This window comes from Pan paniscus, chromosome 14 (assembly GCF_029289425.2).
Source record: "Pan paniscus chromosome 14, NHGRI_mPanPan1-v2.0_pri, whole genome shotgun sequence".
Classification (NCBI taxonomy): Eukaryota; Metazoa; Chordata; class Mammalia; order Primates; family Hominidae; genus Pan; species Pan paniscus.
The window spans coordinates 95966199-95988345 of record NC_073263.2 but is presented as its reverse complement, the minus strand read 5'-3'; the positions used below and the strand labels follow the sequence as shown (position 1 = coordinate 95988345).

General features: G+C 39.6%; 1 protein-coding gene across 8 annotated transcripts in view; it reads left to right on the top strand.

Moving 5' to 3' along the window:
* DCT (dopachrome tautomerase) overlaps nucleotides 1-22147 on the top strand; it is a 141194-nt gene that overhangs the window by 98190 nt on the left and 20857 nt on the right. For 3 of the 8 annotated variants that reach the window (XM_003832022.5, XM_055096899.2, XM_055096900.2), the window contains 3 exons: nucleotides 6466-6508; nucleotides 8592-8793; nucleotides 12154-16596. In XM_003832022.5, the coding sequence (XP_003832070.1) occupies nucleotides 6466-6508; nucleotides 8592-8793; nucleotides 12154-12332 (424 nt within the window). In that variant the 3' untranslated portion in view covers nucleotides 12333-16596. Of the gene's footprint in view, nucleotides 1-6465; nucleotides 6509-8591; nucleotides 8794-12153; nucleotides 16598-22147 lie in introns of those variants that run through there. The other 5 variants (XM_055096901.2, XM_034936851.3, XM_034936852.3 and 2 more) reach the window with 4 other exon arrangements.

Genomic DNA, 22147 nt, shown 5'->3' with positions numbered 1-22147 from the left:
CTTGTCTCTACTAAAAATACAAAAATTAGCTGGGTGTGGTGTTAGGCACCTGTAGTCCCAGCTACTTGGGAGGCTGAGGCAGGAGAATCACTTGAACCCGGGAGGTGGAGGTTGCAGTGAGCCAAGATCGTGCCATTGCACTCCAGCCTGGGTGACAAGAGCGAAACTCTGTCTCAAAAAAAAAAAGTGAAGTCCAGCATCTTTTCAGACATTCAAAAAGAAAAAATCCATTTGCACCTCCTTTTCTGTGATCTGTCTTCATAACTTTTGTTTGTGATCATGACTTCTGGAAAAAGAAAAAAGAACCCTAAATATTCAAAAAAGTCAGAATTAGTGAAAGTAATTCGTCCTCTGTGTGAGTAACAAAATACAACATTCTCTTTTAATATTTTATTTTCCTGGAAAACCTAATAATCTGGTCATGTAAAGATGTATTTTTTAGGTTTTATTAGTTTATGGAAAATGAATGTGATCACTGAAAACATAGTCAACCTCTAGAACAGCACCTGACACTTAGTAGATGTTCTGTACATTTTTGTGAGGAGAATGCCCCATTATTGTACATCTATTCTGTGATGGCCCCTGCGCGAGATGTCATGCAAAACTCACCTCTTAAATGAGCAAATCTGTATATAGTAAACTACTCTCCTTGTTTTAAACACAGGGAAAATACAGTTTAGAGAGGCTAAGAAATGTGTCAAGGTCACACCAATCAGTGAATGGCTGAGCAGAGATTTATAAGAAAAGTTTCCTATTCGAAAATCTCCCCGTGTTCAGTCTTTCAACTACAATTTTGCCTTTTGTCAGTTTAGACAATTCTTAACTCAGTCTCTTCACAATTGCATTCACTATAGCTGAGGAAATTAAGTCCCGTTAGATCATATTAATAGGAATTAACACTAATTGGTGAAGGGCAGATCTGACTAATTTTGCACGGCTTTTGAAATGATAGTCATTGCTTTCATTGTGAGCATGTATTTATGCTTTTTAAATGTCACATTTACTTATTCAATACTAGTTTTTAAATAGCAGGTACACAGTTACTAGCTCCTAAGTGGCATAACATCTTGATGAGTTTTATAAGAGCTGAGGTATCAGAGAGGGTGGCTGGACCCCTCTCTGGTTCCCCAGGGTGGCAGGGTTTCTATGGACTAGGCTGGGGGCTGGCTTGTTTTCTTTAATTTCACAGGTGCTAAATGTCACCTGAATGGATTCTCTTCAACTCTAGAATTTATAAGGATAAACACATACTATATTGAGAAGAACTAAACCTATGAATTACATCCAATTCATTCTGATAAAATATGAATATAATGACAAACCACAACTTACATACAAATCTAAGGTGGTTCTAGCATTGAGTTGAGCAACTCTCTCCTAGAGTTTTCATGATTGTTTAGTCAAGAATGGCCTGACAGGTAGCTTAGTCTCTATCTAGAATCTCTTCTAGCATCACCTTGGTTCTCTTTCTCCAATCCATAATGTCAACTTATGATGCATGTTGAACTGGTCACTTCTTTTAAAGTTGACCTAGCAGAGTCTTTCTGTAGTCCTCTGCATCTGATCAGAGTTTAATCCTTGAAGAAGAAGCTTTTTTTCCTCAAGGGTTTAGAATCAGCATTTCTAATTCTCTCGATTTTTTTTTTGTATGTGTGCTGTTAGAGCTTGTATACAATGTATATTGTGTACATTTTTACACACATATAGTATACAAGGCTATCATACAAGTCTATGTGGGGGAATGTGTTCCTGATATAACTCCTCCAAAATGCCTGAGAAATACTTTCTGTTTTGCCTGCCCAGGGTGCTATAAAAGAACGGATAGGGAAATATAGGGAGAGAAAATTATAGCACCATCCTTGCTGCGCCCTGCCTGGAAGATGCTATTATTGCTCCAATATCTTTTTTTTTTCTCTTCCGTGGTTGTGTCCTAGTCCATTCAGGCTGCTAAAACAAAAATACCAGAGACTGGGTGGCCTAAACAACATTTATTTCTCACAGTTCTGGAGGCTGAGAAATTGAAGATCAAGGCATTAGCAGATTCAGCGTGTGGTGAGGAACTTCTTCCTGGCTCATAACGGCCATTTTCTTGCTTGTCCTCATGTAGCTGAAAGGGAGGAGCTCTCTGGGTCTCTTTGGTAAGGGCACTAATTCCATTCATGAGAACCCCATCCTTATGGCTTAATTATTTTCCAAAGGCCCCATTTCCTCTTGCCATCACACTGGGAGTTAGGATTTCAAAATATGAATTTGTTGGGGGTAGGGCACACACATTGAGTCCATAGGAGATTGTTTCTCGTCTGTCACTGAAATATTCTCTCTGTGTAGTACCCACCTCCTTGTGGCAGAGCTTAGTTAATTAAGTAGAGACTTGGGTGTTGTTTAACTATTTCATGCCTATTACATATGGCCTATTTAGGGCAGTGTGAAACCAGCATCCCAATTACATTTGTTTTCAAATCTTTGGTAGAACAAGACAAGATATTTCCCTAAAATAGCAAGCCTGATGAAATATATTTTTTAGGAATGAGCATTAGGAATTCTCTCATTTAAAAAGTCCGAACCAACCTTTTAATGTATGCCTTCTACTTTAAGTTTTAAATTAGAGTTCCCATATGGACCTGTGTGTGCATTTATCTGTCATGTGGCTTTTAAGTGATCACATTTGAATTGTCACTTAGTTCTGACTCTCAGAGGACCAGAGCAATAGCATGTCACCACAATAGGATCCAGTCTGATGACAAAGGATGCCTTCTGGGCAGTAACACATGAACTCAAGTGGTGAAAGCTACACTGTGCTGGTCTTTAATGATGCACACACATCTTTGCAGCCGGCCTCATATTTCCATGGTTCTTTCTCTAGATGCAGAAACTTTTCTTATTTCATCTGTGTGGTGGGAATCCAAATTTATAGTCATTTAAGCTAAGGCCCTTTGATAGTAACTTTATCCTCCAATGATCTTGAAAAAATAATGCACACTTTGTTGTATTTTATTTTCTTTATGCCTGCAGGTGCAATATTTGTTGGTTGATTACTTTCTCCTGCATGGGTTACATGAAAAATCTTTACCTTGAAAGCCCATGTAATCACATTTTTTTTTCATTATGGCCTCTACTTTGAAATTTAGTGTTGTTTTTTTTTTTTCCTTTTCTGTACCTATCCTCATTTTGTTGGAACAAGACAGAATAGGTTTATATGCCAAAATTCGGAACCTCATTTCTGAAGTACTCAGTTTCTAATACCAAAACATAGCTATGTAGCCCTCGAGCAGATGAAAGGCACCAATGATACAAATTTATTTATTTATTATTTATTTATTTTTTGAGATGGAGTCTCACTCTGTGGTCCAGGCTGGAGTGCAGTGGTGCGTTCTTGGCTCATTGCAGCCTCCACCTCCCGAGTTCAAGTGACTCTCCTGCCTCAGCCTCCCGAATAGCTGGGATCACAGGTGCACGCCACCACACCCAGCTAATGTTTTGTATTTTTAGTAGAGATGGTGTTTCACCATATTGGCTAGGCTGGTCTCGAACTCCTGACCTCGGGTGATCCTCCCACCTCAGTCTCACAAAGTGCTGGGATTACAGGTGTGGGCCACCATGCCCAGCCCAATGATACACTTTCATTTAACTTTTGCTTTTGCTTCCTACCCTCAAATGACATTTGACCCTTTACAGAGATATTAACTTGTATTTAACATTTTTAACTTGTATTTAACAAAGATACAATTAGTTTTTCAAGAGCAATTCAAGGTATCTTATTGAGGAATAATGCCCACAATTTTAACAAAACTACCTATTCCGTAGATTGTACTACTTCTCTTTTTAGCTTGTAGATATGTTATTGCTTGTAGCATTTTGTTCATTGGATTCTTTGCATTTTCTCAGCATGTACCAGTCTTTTCAAAAAAACTTACATTCTATAATTTGGGTACTCTGTATATAGTTCTTACTAGAGCTTTGTTGTTGTTGTTGTTGTTGTTGAGACAGTATCTCGCTCTGTCACTCAGGCTGGAGTGCAGTGGCACAATCATAGCTCACTGCAGCCTTGACTTCCAGGGCTCAAATGATCCTCGCATCTCAGCCTCAAGTAGCTGGGACCACAGGCACACACTATCACACCTAGCTAATTTTTAAATTTTTGTAGAAATGGGGTCTCACTCTGTTGCTGGGGCTGGTCTCGAACTCCTGGGCTCATGTGATCCTCTTGCCTCAGCTTCCCAAAGTGCTGGGATTACAGGCATGAACCACTGTGTGCAGCCTTACTAGAGCATTTATTGTATGTTTTATAGCCCTCCTGAGAGCTACAATTTCAATTACTCCTTATTATTTTCCCCTATTTTTTTTTATCTCTCCAGATTATTAATTGCCTTAGGATCTTGCCTTCTCCTTTATTATTTACATTTTTCCCTTGGTGAATTCTGATACTTTCTATAAGTTATTTGCCTCTTACAGCACTGATTCTGCATCTTCCTTATGTCCTGATAGTCTCTTGTCTCTTTCTGTCATCACAATTTGATCCCTGACTTGAACTCAGACAGTATCTAAAAGTTCATGATTGGTTTAGGACTCATAGGTCAAAGTATCCTCTTTCTGCATTGTTAAGATTGGAGAATATGCCTTCAAAATCAATTTTTCTTATTCTAGTTGGTCCTGAAGGTTGTACTACAGTGTGGTGGTGTAAAGCAGGGGTCCCCAACCCCTGGGCCATGGGCCCATGCTGGTCTGTGGCCTCTTAGGAACTGGGCCACACAGCAGGTGGATGGTAAGCAATTGAGCATTATCACTTGAGCTCCGCCTCCTGTCAGATCAGCAGCATTAGATTCTCATAAGAGTGCAAACCCTATCATGAACTTCACCTGAGAGGGCCCTAGGTTGCACACTCCTTATGAGAATCTAACTAATGCCTGATAATCCAAGGTGGAACAATTTCATCCTAAAACCATCTCCCTTCCCATCCACCACCCCCTGGTCCGTGAAAATTGTCTTCCTCGAAAACCAGTCCCTGGTGCCAAAAAGGTTGGGGACCGGTGGTGGAGAGGAAGTAGAGTATGTGGATTAAGAACTCTCACTTTAGAACCAGACTTCCTGGGTTCAAATTCTTACTCCACCATATATTAGCTGTGTGACCTTACGCAAGTCACTTAACACTTTTGTGCCTTTTATTCCCCATCTGTAAAACAGGGTAATAATGTTATGGGTTGAATTGTCCCCCACAAAATTCATATGTCAAAGTCCTAATAGCTAATAACTCAGAATGTCACCTTGTTTGGAAATAGGATAGCTGCAGATATAGTTTATTAACATAAAATGTCATACTGGAGTAGAGTAGGTCCCTAATCTAGTGTGAGTGGTGTCCCTATAAAAAGGGAAAATTTGGACATAGGCACCTGCACACAGGGAGAACACTGCATGAGGATGAAGATAGAGATCTACAAGGCAAGGAATGCCAAAGATTGTCAGCAAGGCCCGAGAAGGTAGGAGTGAGGTCTGGAACAGATTTTCCCTCACAGTGCTTAGAAGGAACCGGCCCCACTGACATCTTGGTGTTGGACTTCCAGCTGCCTAGAAGCGAGACACTGTCTCCAACCGTAAGACAAATGCCTGTTGTCTAAGCCACCCAGTCTGTAGTACTTTGTTACAGCAGCCTGAGCAAACAAATAATATCCACCAAATCAGGCTGCTTTGAGGATTCAATATGTCATTTTGGGTAATTGAGCAAACACTAATAAATACTCACTAATTTACTTATCAAAAAGTGCTAGGCATGTGCCACATGCATTCCTAAATGCCCAGCTCCTCATTGGCTATATGTACAGTGTGTGTGATTTCAGAGGTGCTTGCAGGCCCCACCCACCTGCAAAATGCGAATTCCATCATTCTTCTTCCATAAGTCCTTGTCCCAAGTTAAAATAATAATAGTACTGATGGTATAGTCATAGTGATAACAACCATTGAATAACCATTTCCTGCAAGAAAGGTGCTGTGTACTAGGTACCTAATATATATTATCTTCCCTACCTTCTCAGTGCCATGTTATTGGTGTCCACTGTTGAGGTTTACAGACCTCTGTGATCCTGGATCATCAGCTCCACAGGCTGTGTTTTATTCATCTCAAGCTGCGTCACTATCCCCGTTTCACCACCTCTGCCTTCTCATTCTCTGTCTGGATCTCTTAGCTACCCTCCCACCCAGGGGGCAGCAGTGTGGAGGAGAAGTCTCAGGCCTGACATTCCATCTGTTCTCCTTCCTGGAACCCAGAGGGGGCCAGGAAAAGGGGGTGGCGTCTCTAGCCCCCCAACACTGAGGAAGAATGGGGCTCTTCCCATTTCACCCCGCCCCCCCACAGTTTCTCCCCTGCCTCCAGGAATGGGCCACTTCTGCATGGGGCAGCGGGTCCCAATTCAGCTCACACTGAGAATGTAAGAACTACAAACAAAATTTCTATTAAATTTTGTGTCTCAACAGAAAAGAGAAAGCGACCAAGGAACTCCCTTCCCTGCACGTGCTGGTAACCATGAGCCTGTGAGGCTCTACTCAGGTTTTTTTCCTTTGTTGTGTATATCCATTTCTGCATAACAGATTACGATTACCCAAACACTCAGTGGCTTGAAGGTGACCATTTCATTTCTTACCATTTCTGTGGGTCAGGAATTTTGGAAGGGCTTGACTAGGCAGTTCTAGCCTAGCATCTTTCAGTGCAGCTGCAGTCAGATGGTGATAGGTGTTGGAACAGCTGTGGACTGGCCCGCTATCTGTTTTTCTTCCTGAAATCTTGAGCCTCACCATCATGGTCACTCTATATGAGTTGGTTTGGGCTTCCTTACGGCATGGCTGCCTCAGGACAGCTGGACTGCTTATTTGAAGGTTCAGGGCTCAGGCACAAGATAGGAACTGCAATACGCTTTATGATTTAACCTTGAAAGTCACAAAATGTCACTTCTGTTGCATTTTATTGGTTATAAAAGAGTCAGAAACTCACCAAGTTTCAAGGGAAGGCCAGTTGAAGCCAACCTTCAATGAGGGAGTGGCAAGATTCTAGAAAAGCATGTTAGTCAAGAAACATTGTGTGGCCTTCTTTGGAAAATATATTTTTGTATATCCCTAGACACAGTTTATTTGCACAAACTGTTTATGTAAATAAAGATGCATGACACTGTCATCAGCCAACACATACTTAGTAAATATTGACTCTGTCCAGGTTGTATGCTAAGCTTTGCACTGTATGCAAAGTGTCTGCGTGACACTGTCATCAGCAAACACATACTTAGTAAACATTGACTCCGTCCAGGTTGTATACTAAACCTGAGACTTCAAAGGTGAAAAGTCCTTATCTTAGACCTTAAGGAGTTAGGATCTTGTTAGGGGACATAGATACATAAATAACAAGTTATAGTATCATTTAATCAGTGCTATAAATGTACAGGGTACAGTGGTGAATGGAGGAATGAATACACTGAATAAGTATTTACTGAAATAAGTACCTCCCTTTCTCCATATGAGACACCCTGGGTTGACAAGCTCTGGGGATCCAGGGGGAATGAAAAAAGGACACTGCCCCTGAGCTCCTTGAACTTACCATCCAGGAAGGAACAAGGAACTCCAACAACTGCCATCAAGGTGGGACTGAACTCTCAAACTTGTATCATGTTACAAAATCAGGGCTATCAATGTGGAAATTTTGCTGTTAATATTTCAAAACATATAGTAATTGCTATATTTTAAAAGGACTTTAATGGCTTCCTTGAGAAAACGTAAATGAGCACTTTGTACATTACCTTTTTAGACTTTCTTTTGCTGGCATAACAGCAAGAATTCAAGTGAGAGTTTATGAAATGAGTAGACAGAAGAGTATTCCTGGTGAGAAAAATTTACTGTTCCTTTATATTATAATATTGATACAGATTGAGTATCACTTATCTGAAATGCTTGGGACCAGAAGTGTTTGGGATTTTGAATTTTTTCAGATTTTGGAATACTTGCATTATACCAGTTGAGAATCCCAAATCCAAAAAATTCAAAAATGCTCCAATGAGCATTTCCTTCAAGTGTCATGTTGGCACTCAAAAAGTTTCAGGTTTAGGGGGATTTTAGGTTTTAAATTTTCAGATTTCAGATACTCAACCTGTAAACACAACTTTTTCTTTCTCTCCTGTTAAACCAAATCATCTCAATACTAGAACATGTATCTTATCATACTTGCCTTTTTCTGAATTTCATAATTAACATTATGAAATGTTAAATAACATAGGCCTCAAATGTTCAATCTGCAACCAATGTTAAATCCAACATGAACTTTCATTTGCTCACTTGACAAAGGGGTTTATAGTCCTGCTTGGAGAGAGAGATTCATACATCGTTGAAAACTTAACTGTTTTTCTTCCCGAAATCTTGATCCTCGCCATCATAGTCACTCTATATGAGTTGATTTGGGCTTCCTCATGGTGGTACACAGAAGGGGGTATTCCACACATGGGTATACAGAAGTTCCTATGTCAAGAAGAAGTTATTCCACTTTAGAGAAAGCAACAGTCAGGTTGGTGTGATCGGAACAGACTGATTTATGTTAAATGCTGTGTCCAACTGTTTTGCAGGTTCTTCATTCCTTTACTGATGCCATCTTTGATGAGTGGATGAAAAGATTTAATCCTCCTGCAGATGCCTGGCCTCAGGAGCTGGCCCCTATTGGTCACAATCGGATGTACAACATGGTTCCTTTCTTCCCTCCAGTGACTAATGAAGAACTCTTTTTAACCTCAGACCAACTTGGCTACAGCTATGCCATCGATCTGCCAGGTAACTAACACAACTTCCAAATGGGTGATTCATTCATCTTCTAAAGGAGCTAGCTTTCTTTCTTTCTTTCTTTATAATGTAAACTAAGACCTTTAGCCGAAGCTTTCAGGTCTAGTTAAGTTTATTGACCATTTTTCTAGCATATACGTATTTAGCAAAACGAGCCTTTAAACTACCAATTAAACATCAGAAAGGGACTAATGAGCTGACTCTTGTTTTAGAAAACTGAAAGTTTTAAATAGATCTTATTAAATGAACTATCTACTACACCTGACTTGACAATTCTCTCTGAATTAATTGGTTTAATAAAAAACCTCCCTATGGTTCTTTGAAATTTCTAACCAATGAAATAAAAATGAACTAGCCACACTGTACAGGGACTAGCTGGATTTAGAGATTATTCCTTGAGGGCAGGGCTGGGATTAGGGTGAGGAAAGTACAACATTTGCCTTGAGCACAAAATTCAAGAGGAGGCCAGAAAACTCAGTAATCAAGGTAAGTAATAATATAATACAAAATTTTGGAAAGTCAAAATTAATGCAAAAAATTAACCATGAATAATACATCATCAAAATTTTAAATAAAGGCAGACTTTTGTTTGTTTTGCACACCCACATCGTCTTATAACTGAATCAGTCATTTCCAATTTAGCCTATGCCACCTGCGATGGATAGGTTCATGAAGGTTGACATTGATTGGTCTACCAACAGATTGGGCTACGTGGGACTCTATGTGTATGTTTCATTAGTTACTGTTTTTAAAGTCATGTTTTAAGATTGTAGATTTCTTATTAGCTTTTCCCACTTGGTTCAACATATGGGAGGATATTTTGATAAGTATATACAGGGCACATGTTTTTCTTTTTGGCCCAGGCCCCAATATGGCTCCACACACCATTTAAAGAATGTTAGGAGCCTGGCAACATACTGAGACCTATCTCTGCTAAAATTCAAATAATATTAGCTGGGCATAGTGGTGCATGCCTGTAGTCTCAGCCACTCGGGGGGCTGAGGTGGAAGAATCGCTTGAGCCCAGGATGTAGAGGCTACAGTGAGCCCTGTTTGTGCCACTGCACTCCAGTCTGGGCAACAGAGTGAGACCCTGTTTCAAAAAAACAAAAACAAAAAAACAACAAAAAAAAACAATTGAAAAAATCTTAATCAAGAAGGTGAAAAATCACACAGCCTATTTACCCAAAGTCTCAGCCTAGAAAGCAATCAAGATGATTTCAGAGCTCAGTCTCTCTCTCTTTGACCTGAGTCTTTCAAGCCTGGTTGTAGTGGGACACTTGGGCAGAGAATTACCTTGAATTAAGTTCAAATTTATGAAAGAGCCTAGGTACAGAGGGCCTTAGATGCCAGGCAGAAACCCCAGTAAGATACCACCTCATACCCATTGGGATGACTGCTATCAAAAAAAATAGAAAATAGTAAGTGTTGCTGAGGGTGTAGAGAAATTGGAATCCTTGTGCATTGCTGGTGGGAATGTAAAATGGTGCAGCCACTATGGAAAACAGTATGGGGATTCCTCAAAAAAATGGAACAAATAATTACCATATGACCCAGCAATTACACTTCTGGTATACCTAAAAGAACTGAAAGCAAGGTCCAGCAGAGATATTTGCACACCCATGTTCATAGCAGCATTACTTACAATAGCCAAAAGGTAGATGCAAACCAAGTGTCTGTTAGTGGATGAATGAATAAACAAAATGTGGTACATACATACAGTGGAATATTATTCAGCCTCGAAAAGGAAGGAGATTCTGATACATGCCACAACATGGATGAACTTTGAGGACACTAAGCTAAGTTTAATAAGCCAGACATAAGAACAAATATTGCATGACTCCACTTAGACTATGAGATAGTCAAATTCATAGAGACCCCTGGTTACCAGGGGTTGGGAGGGGAGAATAGGGAGTTACTGTTTGGTGGGCACAATGTATCAGTTTTGCAAGATATAAAGGTTCTGAGAATGGATGGTGGTGATGGTCGCACAACAATGTGAATGTACTTAATGCCACTGCATTGCCTATTTAAAAATGGTCAAGGTGGTCAAATTTATGTTACATATATGTTACAACAATTTCTAAAACATAATTTTTAAAAAAACTAAGAGGATTTGGACAAAAGCAAAAGGCAACCATTTTTTGGTCTTGAACAAAGAAATGGCAGAATAAAAATGTATGTGTTTTAAGAAGATGAAGTTGGCAATAGGTGCTGCTGGGTTGAAGCAGGAGGAGACAGATCAAAACGCTCTTGGAGGAATCCCGTCAGGACAGGTCAGGACCTCCCGTGGGATTGCAGAAAAAGGACTAGAAAGAGAATCTTATATTTAGGTGAGTGTAAGGTATAGAGCAAATTCAGAGGAGCTGAATTTAAGAACAGTTGGCCAAGGAGAATATAATTTTTAAAATATATGACAAACAGGCATATGTATATTAAAAATGAAATTCGGCCAGGTGCAGTAGCTCACACCTGTAATCCCAGCACTTTTGGAGGCCGAGGCAGGTGGATCCCCTGCAGTCAGGAGTTTCAGACCAGCCTGGCCAACATGGCGAAACCCTGTCTCTACTAAAAATACAAAATTTATCTGAGCATGGTGATGGGTGCCTGTAATCCCAGCTACTCGGGAGGCTGAGGCAGGAGAATCGCTTGAACTCAGGAGGCAGGGGTTGCAGTGAGCCGAGATCATGCCACTGTACTCCAGCCTGGGTGACAGAGCGAGACTCTATCTAAAAAAAAAAAAAAAAAAAAACCAAAAAATGAAATCCACTAATTTTGTGGAAGAGTGCTTATAAAATATATAAGAGTAGAAGATTGGATTTATCATGTGGGAGATTTACATTTTATTCACAACTATTTGAATGGGTATAAATATCATCTGCTTGGTTATTGAGTGTCTCCTGGTGTAATAGCCAGTCTGATCCCTCTCACAGGTTTATCATTCTATAAAAAAGGTAGAGACAATAGCAGAATTTCTCTTCCCAAGGGCTGTATATTTTGCAGCTCCCCAGATGCCATTTTAGCATGCACTTTTACAAATGAGTTTCTAACTCAGAAAAGTAGTTACATTCTTCCTTAGAAGGTTTCTTCGGCATAAGCATTTATTGTAACAAATTTTTAAAATGCAATAAGCTGTATTTAAGTAATGGGATGCCAGTTCTGACTACCCCAAGAAAAACAATTGTGGATATGATAAATGGTGAGAAAGGAGAAGATAAATTTTAGTCTAGCACGAGTAGTTTTGCTTTATCAACAAAAAGCACGTGAAAGGCAAGTGCGCTTGCTCTTTTTCTCTTCTGAAAGTATTCAGCTGATGAAAATCCTGATTGTAGACCCTTCTCTTCTGCTTTAGTTTCAGTTGAAGAAACTCCAGGTTGGCCCACAACCCTCTTAGTAGTCATGGGAACGCTGGTGGCTTTGGTTGGTCTTTTTGTGCTGTTGGCTTTTCTTCAATATAGAAGACTTCGAAAAGGATATACACCCCTAATGGAGACACATTTAAGCAGCAAGAGATACACAGAAGAAGCCTAGGGTGCTCATGCCTTACCTAAGAGAAGAGGCTGGCCAAGCCACAGTTCTGACGCTGACAATAAAGGAACTAATCCTCACTGTTCCTTCTTGAGTTGAAGATCTTTGACATAGGTTCTTCTATAGTGATGATGATCTCATTCAGAAGATGCTTAGCTGTAGTTTCCGCTTTGCTTGCTTGTTTAACAAACCCAAAGTAAAGTGCTTGAGGCTACCTCTACCTTCAAATAAAGATAGACCTGACAATTTGTGATATCTAATGATAACCCCCCCCCATATTGATTAAGCCTCCTCCTTTTCTGAAAGCATTTTAAAAAAACAAAAAAAATCCCAAAACATTGATCCAGGGGAGTCATTTAAATTTGCAGGTCAGTGCAATGTGAGACCTGGCCAAGACCATACATCAATCTTTCTTAGCCCCAGTGTCTTTATTGGTAATGCCATGGAGGTGGGAGGTGGTAGGTGCTAGATGAGTCTCCAAGATCCGTTTTAGCTATAAACATCTCTGCTTCTAGGCACCCTCCTGATTATCTTCCTTGGGCTTCTTTTTCTTCTTTTCTCTATCTTTTTCCTCTCCAGCTTAGAAGATGAGAATAAGCCTTGTTTTCTTTACAGGATGGAAAATGACTAAATGAAGGATCAATTCCACTCTATTGTGTAAACTAGATTTTACGGATTTTACTTAAAATCTGCAGTTTTAAACAGTAGACCTATATTACAGGATTCAATAGCTGGATACACATTGATTCTATAGTGATAAATAGAGAAGATAATAAAATTATAGAGTTTCCTGGTTAGTTGATATGCTACTGTAAACCTATTAACAAATACAGAATTACTCTTTCCAAGGAAGGCTGACTGAAGGCTGGTGAGGCTATAAACCTGAACATGAGACAATTTGACTTGAGTCCCATTACTCTGAGGTCTCTTTGGCTGATCCTCAACCAATTTCTTTACTAGGTAGCCTCAGATGAAAAATTATTCCCACATAATGCACTGGGCTTATTTTTAAGCATTGACGTTAGATTGATTAATGTTGCCGTATACTCACAGTTACTTATGAATGTTGATCAATTAAGTCTTATCATTTGAAAGCAAACCATCTGTACAAAACATGACAATTTAGAATTAAGTGGTTATATTCTGCTATGCAATCATCAGATCATGAGGAATAAGAATGAGGCAATCTTTACTACGATGTTCAGACTTATCATGATGGACCCCACTTCAGAGAAGTTAATGGCTCTTGAGATTTCCAGGCAAATTTCATCTGCTCGTATCTGGTTTCTGTGCATCAGGAGTGAGACTGAAGTTCTAGGGCGTGGCTTGTCTGTCGAGGCCCCTCTCTACTGGAATGAATGCCTGTAAAGAATGGGTGTTAAGAGGTCCCTGGAGCCGCCTTCAACATAAGGGGTCCTAGAGAGTGCAAGACTCACCAAGAACCAGTTTACCCCAATGCAATAGGACTGCTAAAGCCAGAGAAATGGACAAAGCCCAGTTGGAACTGAATTTGAATCTCATAAAGTTACAGGTGCATCTGAGAGCAGGCTCAGTGGTGAAGATCAAGATAGCCCGGTAAAGCCCTGCTTGGGCTTTTTAGCCTCAGCCACATATCAGATACCTCTCAGTTCCTGCCATTAACAATATTCATGGAAAATACAGCACTGTGTCTTTCACATGCTCCACTCTGGAAGGTTTATGCTCTGAGCTCAGGATAGTTGGGGAACACATTTTTAAATCTTGGTTTTAAACAAAAAGAGAAATTTATTAAAATGGAGATATAATTGTGCATGGTACATATATTTCTGAAAAGTTATGTATAAATCAATTATGTTAAAAGCTCCAGGAGAAGTTACTTTTTATAAGTGAACTATTACGAATAATTTCATAAAGCAAATAACCACCTCTAGCTTATCTGTCAGGTATATCAGAATTCTCATAAGACTTGGTTAAAGCAGATCTATCTTAGGTAGGAAAAAATAGTAATCGATTATACTTAGCTGCTTTTATCTGTAGTGTGGGTGACTTTTTATAACTATTATGTTTTATAATGTCTTCCTGAGAGAATTTCCTAATTTTGTAGTTCATATAAGAGAAATACAATTTTCTAGCATTTTCTGACCTTACAATAAATCAATTATGAATGCATTTGAACAAATATTAAGGTAGGATAAACCAACAGAATAAAAAGTTGGTATTTACTTACATTGAATATCATGCAAATAAACTCAGAAAATGTCACCAAATACTGTAGGCTATATTTCTCAATGATAGGGGGAAGAATTCAACCTTGAAGAAAATGACCAGATCACTTTACTGCTTATATCTTCAGTATTAGAAAAACTGCATGTATGATTTTAATAGAAATGCTTTTTATAAAGCTAACATTCAGAAATGGGATAAAATGCAATAACATCTTTCCTTTGTGCATTAAATTCCCTTCTAATTCTAAAATTGACATTTGTATCTTGCTTAGGATTTAACATTGTTAATTATAATACTTTTAATGACTAGTTTTAATCTCATTATTAAGAAGTAGAAAACTTACTAAAAAGGAAACTAAAAATAAATGTTGTTTTGCAGATTATTGTTTGTCTTTTGAGGATTATTGTTTTTTAAGTAGTGTGCATCAATTCTCATCTTTTGGGCACTCAGCATGTATATTGAAATATATATACATGTAAAATATATAATAACAACCTCAGTCTAAAAAATAATCTCTTAAACTGGTATGCTATTTTCTGGTGAGTTTCCAAACAATTGCTATTTTCTCAATCTGTATTGAACAGGTAGGAAAAGGAGAGCCAGCCTTTCCTCAGGTGAAGTTACTTTTGATATCCCCACAGTTTAGTGACTAATCCTGGGGTGGAAGCAGGTGGCTGCTTCAAGTGACCGACCAGGGAAGAGAGGTCCTGCAGCAGCTAACTTGGTGATCTCCCAGATAAGCCTTCAAGTTGGGTCAATTTGTTGGAGACTCTAAGGTTGAAGCTCTTCCTATTTCTCTAGTGCCTTACTTATCCTGAGTACTTTATAAATATTCTTTGAATGAATAAGTGAATGAATAAACTAATTTCAAAGTAGAATGTTTCATTCAGAGCTTCTGACGTCTGTTTTAAGATGTACTGGATAAAACATAAGATCCATCTCTGCCATGAAGTTACCATACAACCTATCCTTCAGATTTTGAATTGCACGTATGCTAGGTAGAATTATACTCTATGCAACCTAACACAAGGAGATACTCTTCAGGTGTATTTTCTTTCTAGATGTATCTTCTTCCTACTATTGGTAGGCCTTAATTCTACCATTTTTAGGGACTAGGATAGGAAGTTAAGATTTCTACCCATCTCTCCTCTAAGTCCTCACACATGCCATTTTAGGATCCTCCACTGTCTGATATCCTAAAAGCTTTGTTTCAGTGGAAGGAGTTAGTGGGCAAATTATTCAGTCAGGCAAACCAATGCCTCTCTCACACTGATGGACTCAAGCAGCAATTGCTTTAGAAACTCTCCAAAGATGACAGTACTTTGACTTTAGCCGTAACAGCAGTTCAAGCTGAAAAAAACCCTTATGAACTTAATTCTGCTTTGGCAGGTCATTAAATGAAATCTTGAAAACCATACACAAGAGTATTGTGAACTAGAAGTTAAAGTTTTCTAAAACAAAACAAAGTTAAAAGGTTCCTATTCAATACTTGCATGCTCTGTATAATTTTCTCCACAGCTGCATGTTTGATAGAAACCATTGGCCCACTTTTGTTATTTGCCCCATCAACTTTAGTCAGACTTCTTAAATCTAATATGACTGAATTTGGTCATTCTGTTAGCCATTTTCTGCTCTTTTGGCATTTTATGAACAAACTAAAACTATCACAGCGCCTCCCAAGTATAATTGTACTGGTTGTAAATAATGCTAAGTAGAGATGCTTGAGCTTGGCCTTCTTTATTAAAACAACAGATTTCACTGCCAGAGTTATGCACCCTGATTACTCCTTCACTTTGTATGTTATTGAGGGTTTCTGAATTTGCAATTAGCCCAGTGACTGATCTTGATTACCAGGGGAGTGGAATTAGGCTTACAATAAAGCAAAACCTGCCCTCTTGTGTTTTATTAGAAAATTGCACAATGTAGTAAAGTTCTTAAAGCTATTTTCCTCTACCATGGTTGATGGTCTACCCAGAGTGGAAAAAAAGGCTGGAAGATTTGCCATGAATTCAGAAATCAGAACAGACAAAACACAATATTTAGAAAGAAACAGTTTCCTACATAGGCTCTCACGATTCCCCGTTTAATCTATTTTGAAATGTTAAATGTTTACCAGTAAGCCAGAAAAGTTTAGAGGAACATTTCAGGCTACTGGGCAAAAATGCTTTTAGGCTTGGCAAACACACACAGAATAGAATTTAGTTAAATATTATTTATATGATCACATTGCAGCTGGAAACTGGGGAAACTTATTTTTTCTATTAAAAACCGTCATCAACAAGAAAAATTTGGGGAACGTTTTTTAAAACAAATGTTGAATCAATGTATTAAAACTATATATAAATATTTGAACTCAGGTGTGGGTGTGAGCAGTGTCTGAAGATGTCCTTTAGTGTGGAAAATTCGCTTTTCAAAACTGGGAGCCCATGGTGGCTTTATGTTAGGTGATTGATACACTCAAGTGATAAAGAAAACATGGCCTCTTTCTAGTTTTTATAAACCTTTCCCCTCTAGGGAAATACACGGGTAAAGACTAAAGAGAAACACGTGCACATGTAATTTATTTGCTTATTCTGGCTAGTTTTGTTTGTCAGAAAATTGGGGCTTCGATTTTCCGGCTATGTCTACCTGCTATTCTTTTCTGGTGGTTCTCTCTGGAAGAAGATTACAGACCTGGTGATAGTCATTGTTTTTATGGAGAGAAAGGAAAGGGAAAAACATAAGTGAAGAAACTGAAGAGTCTGATTTGAATCACATCAAATGCTGACAGAAGATGCAGTCTTTCCTGGAGAAGAACCATTAGCTTACTCCCTATTGATACACTATATAGCATACTTTGCTGAAGACCTATTTTCCAATGCGGCAAATGTATTATTATTTTAAATTATTATTATTATTTTTTGAGATGGAGTCTCACTCTGTTGCCCAGGCTGGAGTGCAGTGGCGAGATCTTGACTCACTGCAGCCTCCACCTCCTGAGTTTGAGCGATTCTCCAGCCTCAGCCTCCTGAGTAGCTGGGACTACAGGTGCACACCACCATGCCATGCTAATTTTTGTACTTTAAGTAGAGATGGGGTTTTGCCATGTTGGTCAGGCTGGTCTCCAACTCTCGACCTCAGGTGATCCACTTGCCTGGACCTCCCAAAGTGCTGGAAATATAGGTGTGAGCCACCGTGCCCCACCCTGATATTATTTAATAATACTACTTAAGGTTTCATTTCCAGTATTTTTATTTGTTTTTTCAAATAGCAAGATTTGTCTTGATTATTGCCACTAATCAGTTTTTCCTTCCTAAAATTATTTTTGTATTTTGAGTCTTGCATTTCATGTCAAGGAGGTGTGCACAGCAGAGACATGTATGTCTTGGTGCTTTAAGTCATTAGGCTCATTTGTACGAGCAAATGACTGGTCTCGAAAACAGAAACGTAATCTCTATAATAATCCGTGCAGTTAGCTATTGCTTCTTTTTCTCTTCTTCAACTGTGGCAAGCACACAACTTTCAGGCTTTCCTAGCTTGAAGTCTGATTTGAGCTGCCCATTTTCTTTTCATTTTAGGCATTTTACAATTCCAAGACGTGTAGCATTTTTATAAACTCAAGGTCATTTTCTTTCTTTCTGTGCATATCTCTCCTCACTGATGTCCTCTTATCAAGATGCAGGCTTCTTTGTGTTTTTAACATTTTTACTTGAGATATGTCCAACGCTTTGATTCCGTGCTGAGTCTAAATCGTTTGCTGTCAGCTACACTTAGTGCAGATCTGGTGCGTCTCGGCCGCCGCTCAGTCCACCGAGCTCTTGACAGCATTATCGGGCCTCTCCAACAATCAAAGGGCTCTTGCAACCCAGTAACATGCAAATTTGTTCTTTATCTGCTTCAGTCTGTCGCAGCGCACATTTTGCAGCTTAGCTGCACAAAAGCAGGCGTGATAAAAATCATTCTGAAGTTGACGCTGGGAGTAATGAGTGTAAATTCATTGTTTTTAAGCAACAGCTACTCACAACATGCAGTTACAGTGAACTCATCTTGCAACTAGATGGCTGCCTTAGAGCTGGTTTCCCCTTGCTGGAGAGATGATGCAATTGAGCGGCTTTTATCACAGGGCAATCTGCTCACCCTTGCTGTACTTGTCAGCAGGTAATCCCCCTGCTGCTCTCTGGGTTTGCCCAGGCTTCTGGGTGTGTGCTTATCTATACACAGTCCCAGGAGAAAACAAATCCTCCTCTAGGTGCGGCAGCTCCTTCCCTGTTTATGTCTGTCAGCTTACCCGACTAGAACTTGTTCTTTTCCAATGAACACTAAAAATGCCACCAGGAAATATTAATCTCAAAAAGCCCACTATATTTTTTTCTACTTGAACCACCAATAAGTGACTTGACCTCCCTGTAAGAAATCTCTGGAAGTCTAAGATAAGGGTTCTTGGCTCCCATGAATAACATGGTCTTTCCTGAGCCCAGTGACAAGTTAGTTTCAACACACTCTGGCGTAATTGTAATTTTCTCTGTAGAAGCAAGCACTGAGTCTGTGGTCAGGGAGGGCTCTCAAGGGATATTTTCAATGATAAAGGGGCACTTTCGGAATAAAATATGAACAGGCCTCAGCCAATGTGGAAGTGAAACATGTTAGGAGAGAGTTTTTTCTTTTTCCTTTTCCTTTTCATTTCTTTTTTTCTTTTTTTTTTCGTGGTAAAAGAAACATAACATAAAATTTGCCATCTGAACCTTTTTAAAGTGTACAATTGAGTGGCATTCAGCACGTTTACAATATTCTACAACCGTTACCACCATGTTTCCAGAGCTTTTTCATCATCCCAAATAGAACCCTGTACTGTTAAAAGAAAACTTCAGACAAATTAAATTTGATGGAATTTAATTGAGCGAAAAGAAGAATTAACCGTTCGTGAATCGGGCAGCCCCCAGAATCACAGCAGATTCAGAAAGACTCCAGGGGTGCCTCGTGGTCAGAAAAAATTATAGACAAAAAAAGGAAAGCGATGTACAAGGATTGGAAGTGAGGTACAGAGATAGCTGGATTGGTTACAGGTTGGCATTTGCCTTATTTGAACACAGTTTGGACACACAGCAGTCTATGAGTGGCCGAAGTATGGCTGCTGGAATTGGCCAACACTCAGCTGTTGTTACAGGCTGCATACTCCTAAGTTAGGTTTTCAATCTCATCTTCCTATTAAGCTAGGTTAGGTTTGTCCACAAGGACTCAAATATAGAAGTACACAGTTCTTCTCAGGCCATATTTAGTTCGCTTTAACAGTACCCATTAAATGGTAACTCCGTCCCTATGCCTCCTCCCACCAGCCTCTGGCAACCTCCAACAAGGCTTTGGGAAGTTCCTTCCATCTCCATCCTGAGACCCTCAGCTCTGTGATTTGGATGGGAATCTAACTGTCTTAAACAAATTACTCTATTCCAGACCCTTGGCCGTGGTGTCTCAGCCATGAATGTGAAACTGAAAGCCAAATAATGGAAAGGCACTTTTGCTGAGGGTTCTGAGAAATGAGGCCCAAAGACCAGGTCTCACCCCTGAGTCACATGATGTGAAGATGTGAAGGCTGGAAATGTAGCAGCCATCTTACCTGCTAGAGGATTTATAGTGGCCACTTATTTAAAAATTTACTTTAATTTAGAAGTAGCCACTTAAAAAATTAATTTAGACCAGTTTGAGTTGGGGGTTTCTCTTACAAGATAAATAATCTTAACTAATGAACTCATCTTCAGAGAATTTAAAAAGAAAATGAAACAGAAGCATTGGCTTGCTTGCTTATTTATTTGTAGATACCATATTCCATGTTTTTAAGTGAGTAAAAAAATTTGTTTTCTTTGTTCTTTAAAGATTTCAAGAAACGGAGTGATGTAGCAATTCATAGTGAAGGATGCCAGCAGTATACAGAAACAGGAGCATGTAGTGGTTCAGCATGGCCTCTGGAGGCAGACAGAGAACGGGCATTTAAATTCTAGCTCAATCATTTATTTAGCATGTAATTTTTCTTTAACTTGTATTTTCTAACTGCTCTGGACTTTAGTTTCCCTGTCTGCAGAAGGATGTTGATGCCCCTCTTGTTCCATTTACACACACACAGAGGCTGTTGTTAGAATGAATTGAGTTAATCTATATAACTTCTTTAGAACAGTGCCTGTCATTAGATGGGGTGGTTTAAACAACGGAAATGTATTTCTCACAGTTTGGAGGCTGGAAATCCAAGATCAAGGTGTCGGTAGGGTTGGTTTCTCCTGAGGCCTTTCTTCTTAGCTTGCAGGTAGTCATGCTTTTGCTGCCTCTTCAGTCTTTCCTCTGCGCATCTGCACGTGCCTGGGGTCTTTTCGTGTGTCCAACTTTCCTCTTCTCACAAGGGCACTGGCCAGGTTGGATTAGGACCCATCCTAACAGCCTCATTTTAACTTACTCACCTCTTTAAAGGTCCTGGCTCCAAATATGGTTCCTTTCTGAGGTACTGGGGGTTGGGACTTGAACATATGAATTTTGGGATTCAACTTGAAACAGAGAAGTTGCTCAATAATATTTAGGGTTTTTTTGAAGTTTTAGATCTGGGGTTACACATGCTTGTTTGTTACATGAATATTACATGTGTAATGGTGAGGACTGGGCTTCTGGTGTACCCATCACCCAAATATTGAACATTGTACCCAATGGGTAACTTTTCAACTCTCCCTCCCCTTCCACTCTCCTGCTTTTGGATTCCCAGTATCTGTTATCTCCTTCTTCATGTCCATGTCTGCCCATTGTTTAGCTCCCACTTATAAGTGAGAATATATGATATTTGATCTTCTGCTTCTGAGCTCACTTAGGATAATAGTCTCCAGTTCCACCCATGTTGCTGCAAAGGACATGCTTCATTGTTTTTTTATGGCTGCATGGTATTCCATGGTGTGTAAGTACCACCTTTTCTTTTTTTTTTTTTCGAGATAGAGTCTCGCTCTGTCACCCAGGCTGGAGTGCAGTGGCACGATCTCGGCTCACTGCAAGCTCCACCTCCTGGGTTCACGCCATTCTCCTGCCTCAGCCTCCTGAGTAGCTGGGGCTACAGGAGCCTGCCACCATGCCTGGCTAGTTTTTTGTTGTTGTTGTTTTCGTATTTTTAGTAGAGACGGGGTTTCACTGTGTTAGCCAGGATGGTCTCAATCTCCTGACCTTGTGATCTGCCTGCCTCGGCCTCCCAAAATGCTGGGATTACAGGTGTGAGCCACTGTGCCTGGCCATGTACCACCTTTTCTTTATCCGACCCACCACTGGTGGACACTTAATTAGTTCCATGACTTTGCTATTGTGAATAGTGCTGTGATAAACATCTGAGTGCAGGTGTCTTTTTTATAGGCTTTCTTTTCCTTTGGGTAGATGCCGAGTAGGGAGATTGCTGGGTTGAATAGTAGTTCTATTTTTAATTCTTTGAGATATTCTCATACTGTATGTTTTCCATAGAGGTTAAACTAATTTACATTTCCACCAGCAGCATGTAAGCGTTCCCTTTTCTCCACATCCAAGCCAACATCGTTGTTGTGTGGCTTTTTAATAATAGCCATTCTGCTGTAGTCCCAGCACTTTGGGAGGCCAAGGCAGGCGGATCACTTGAGGTCAGGAGT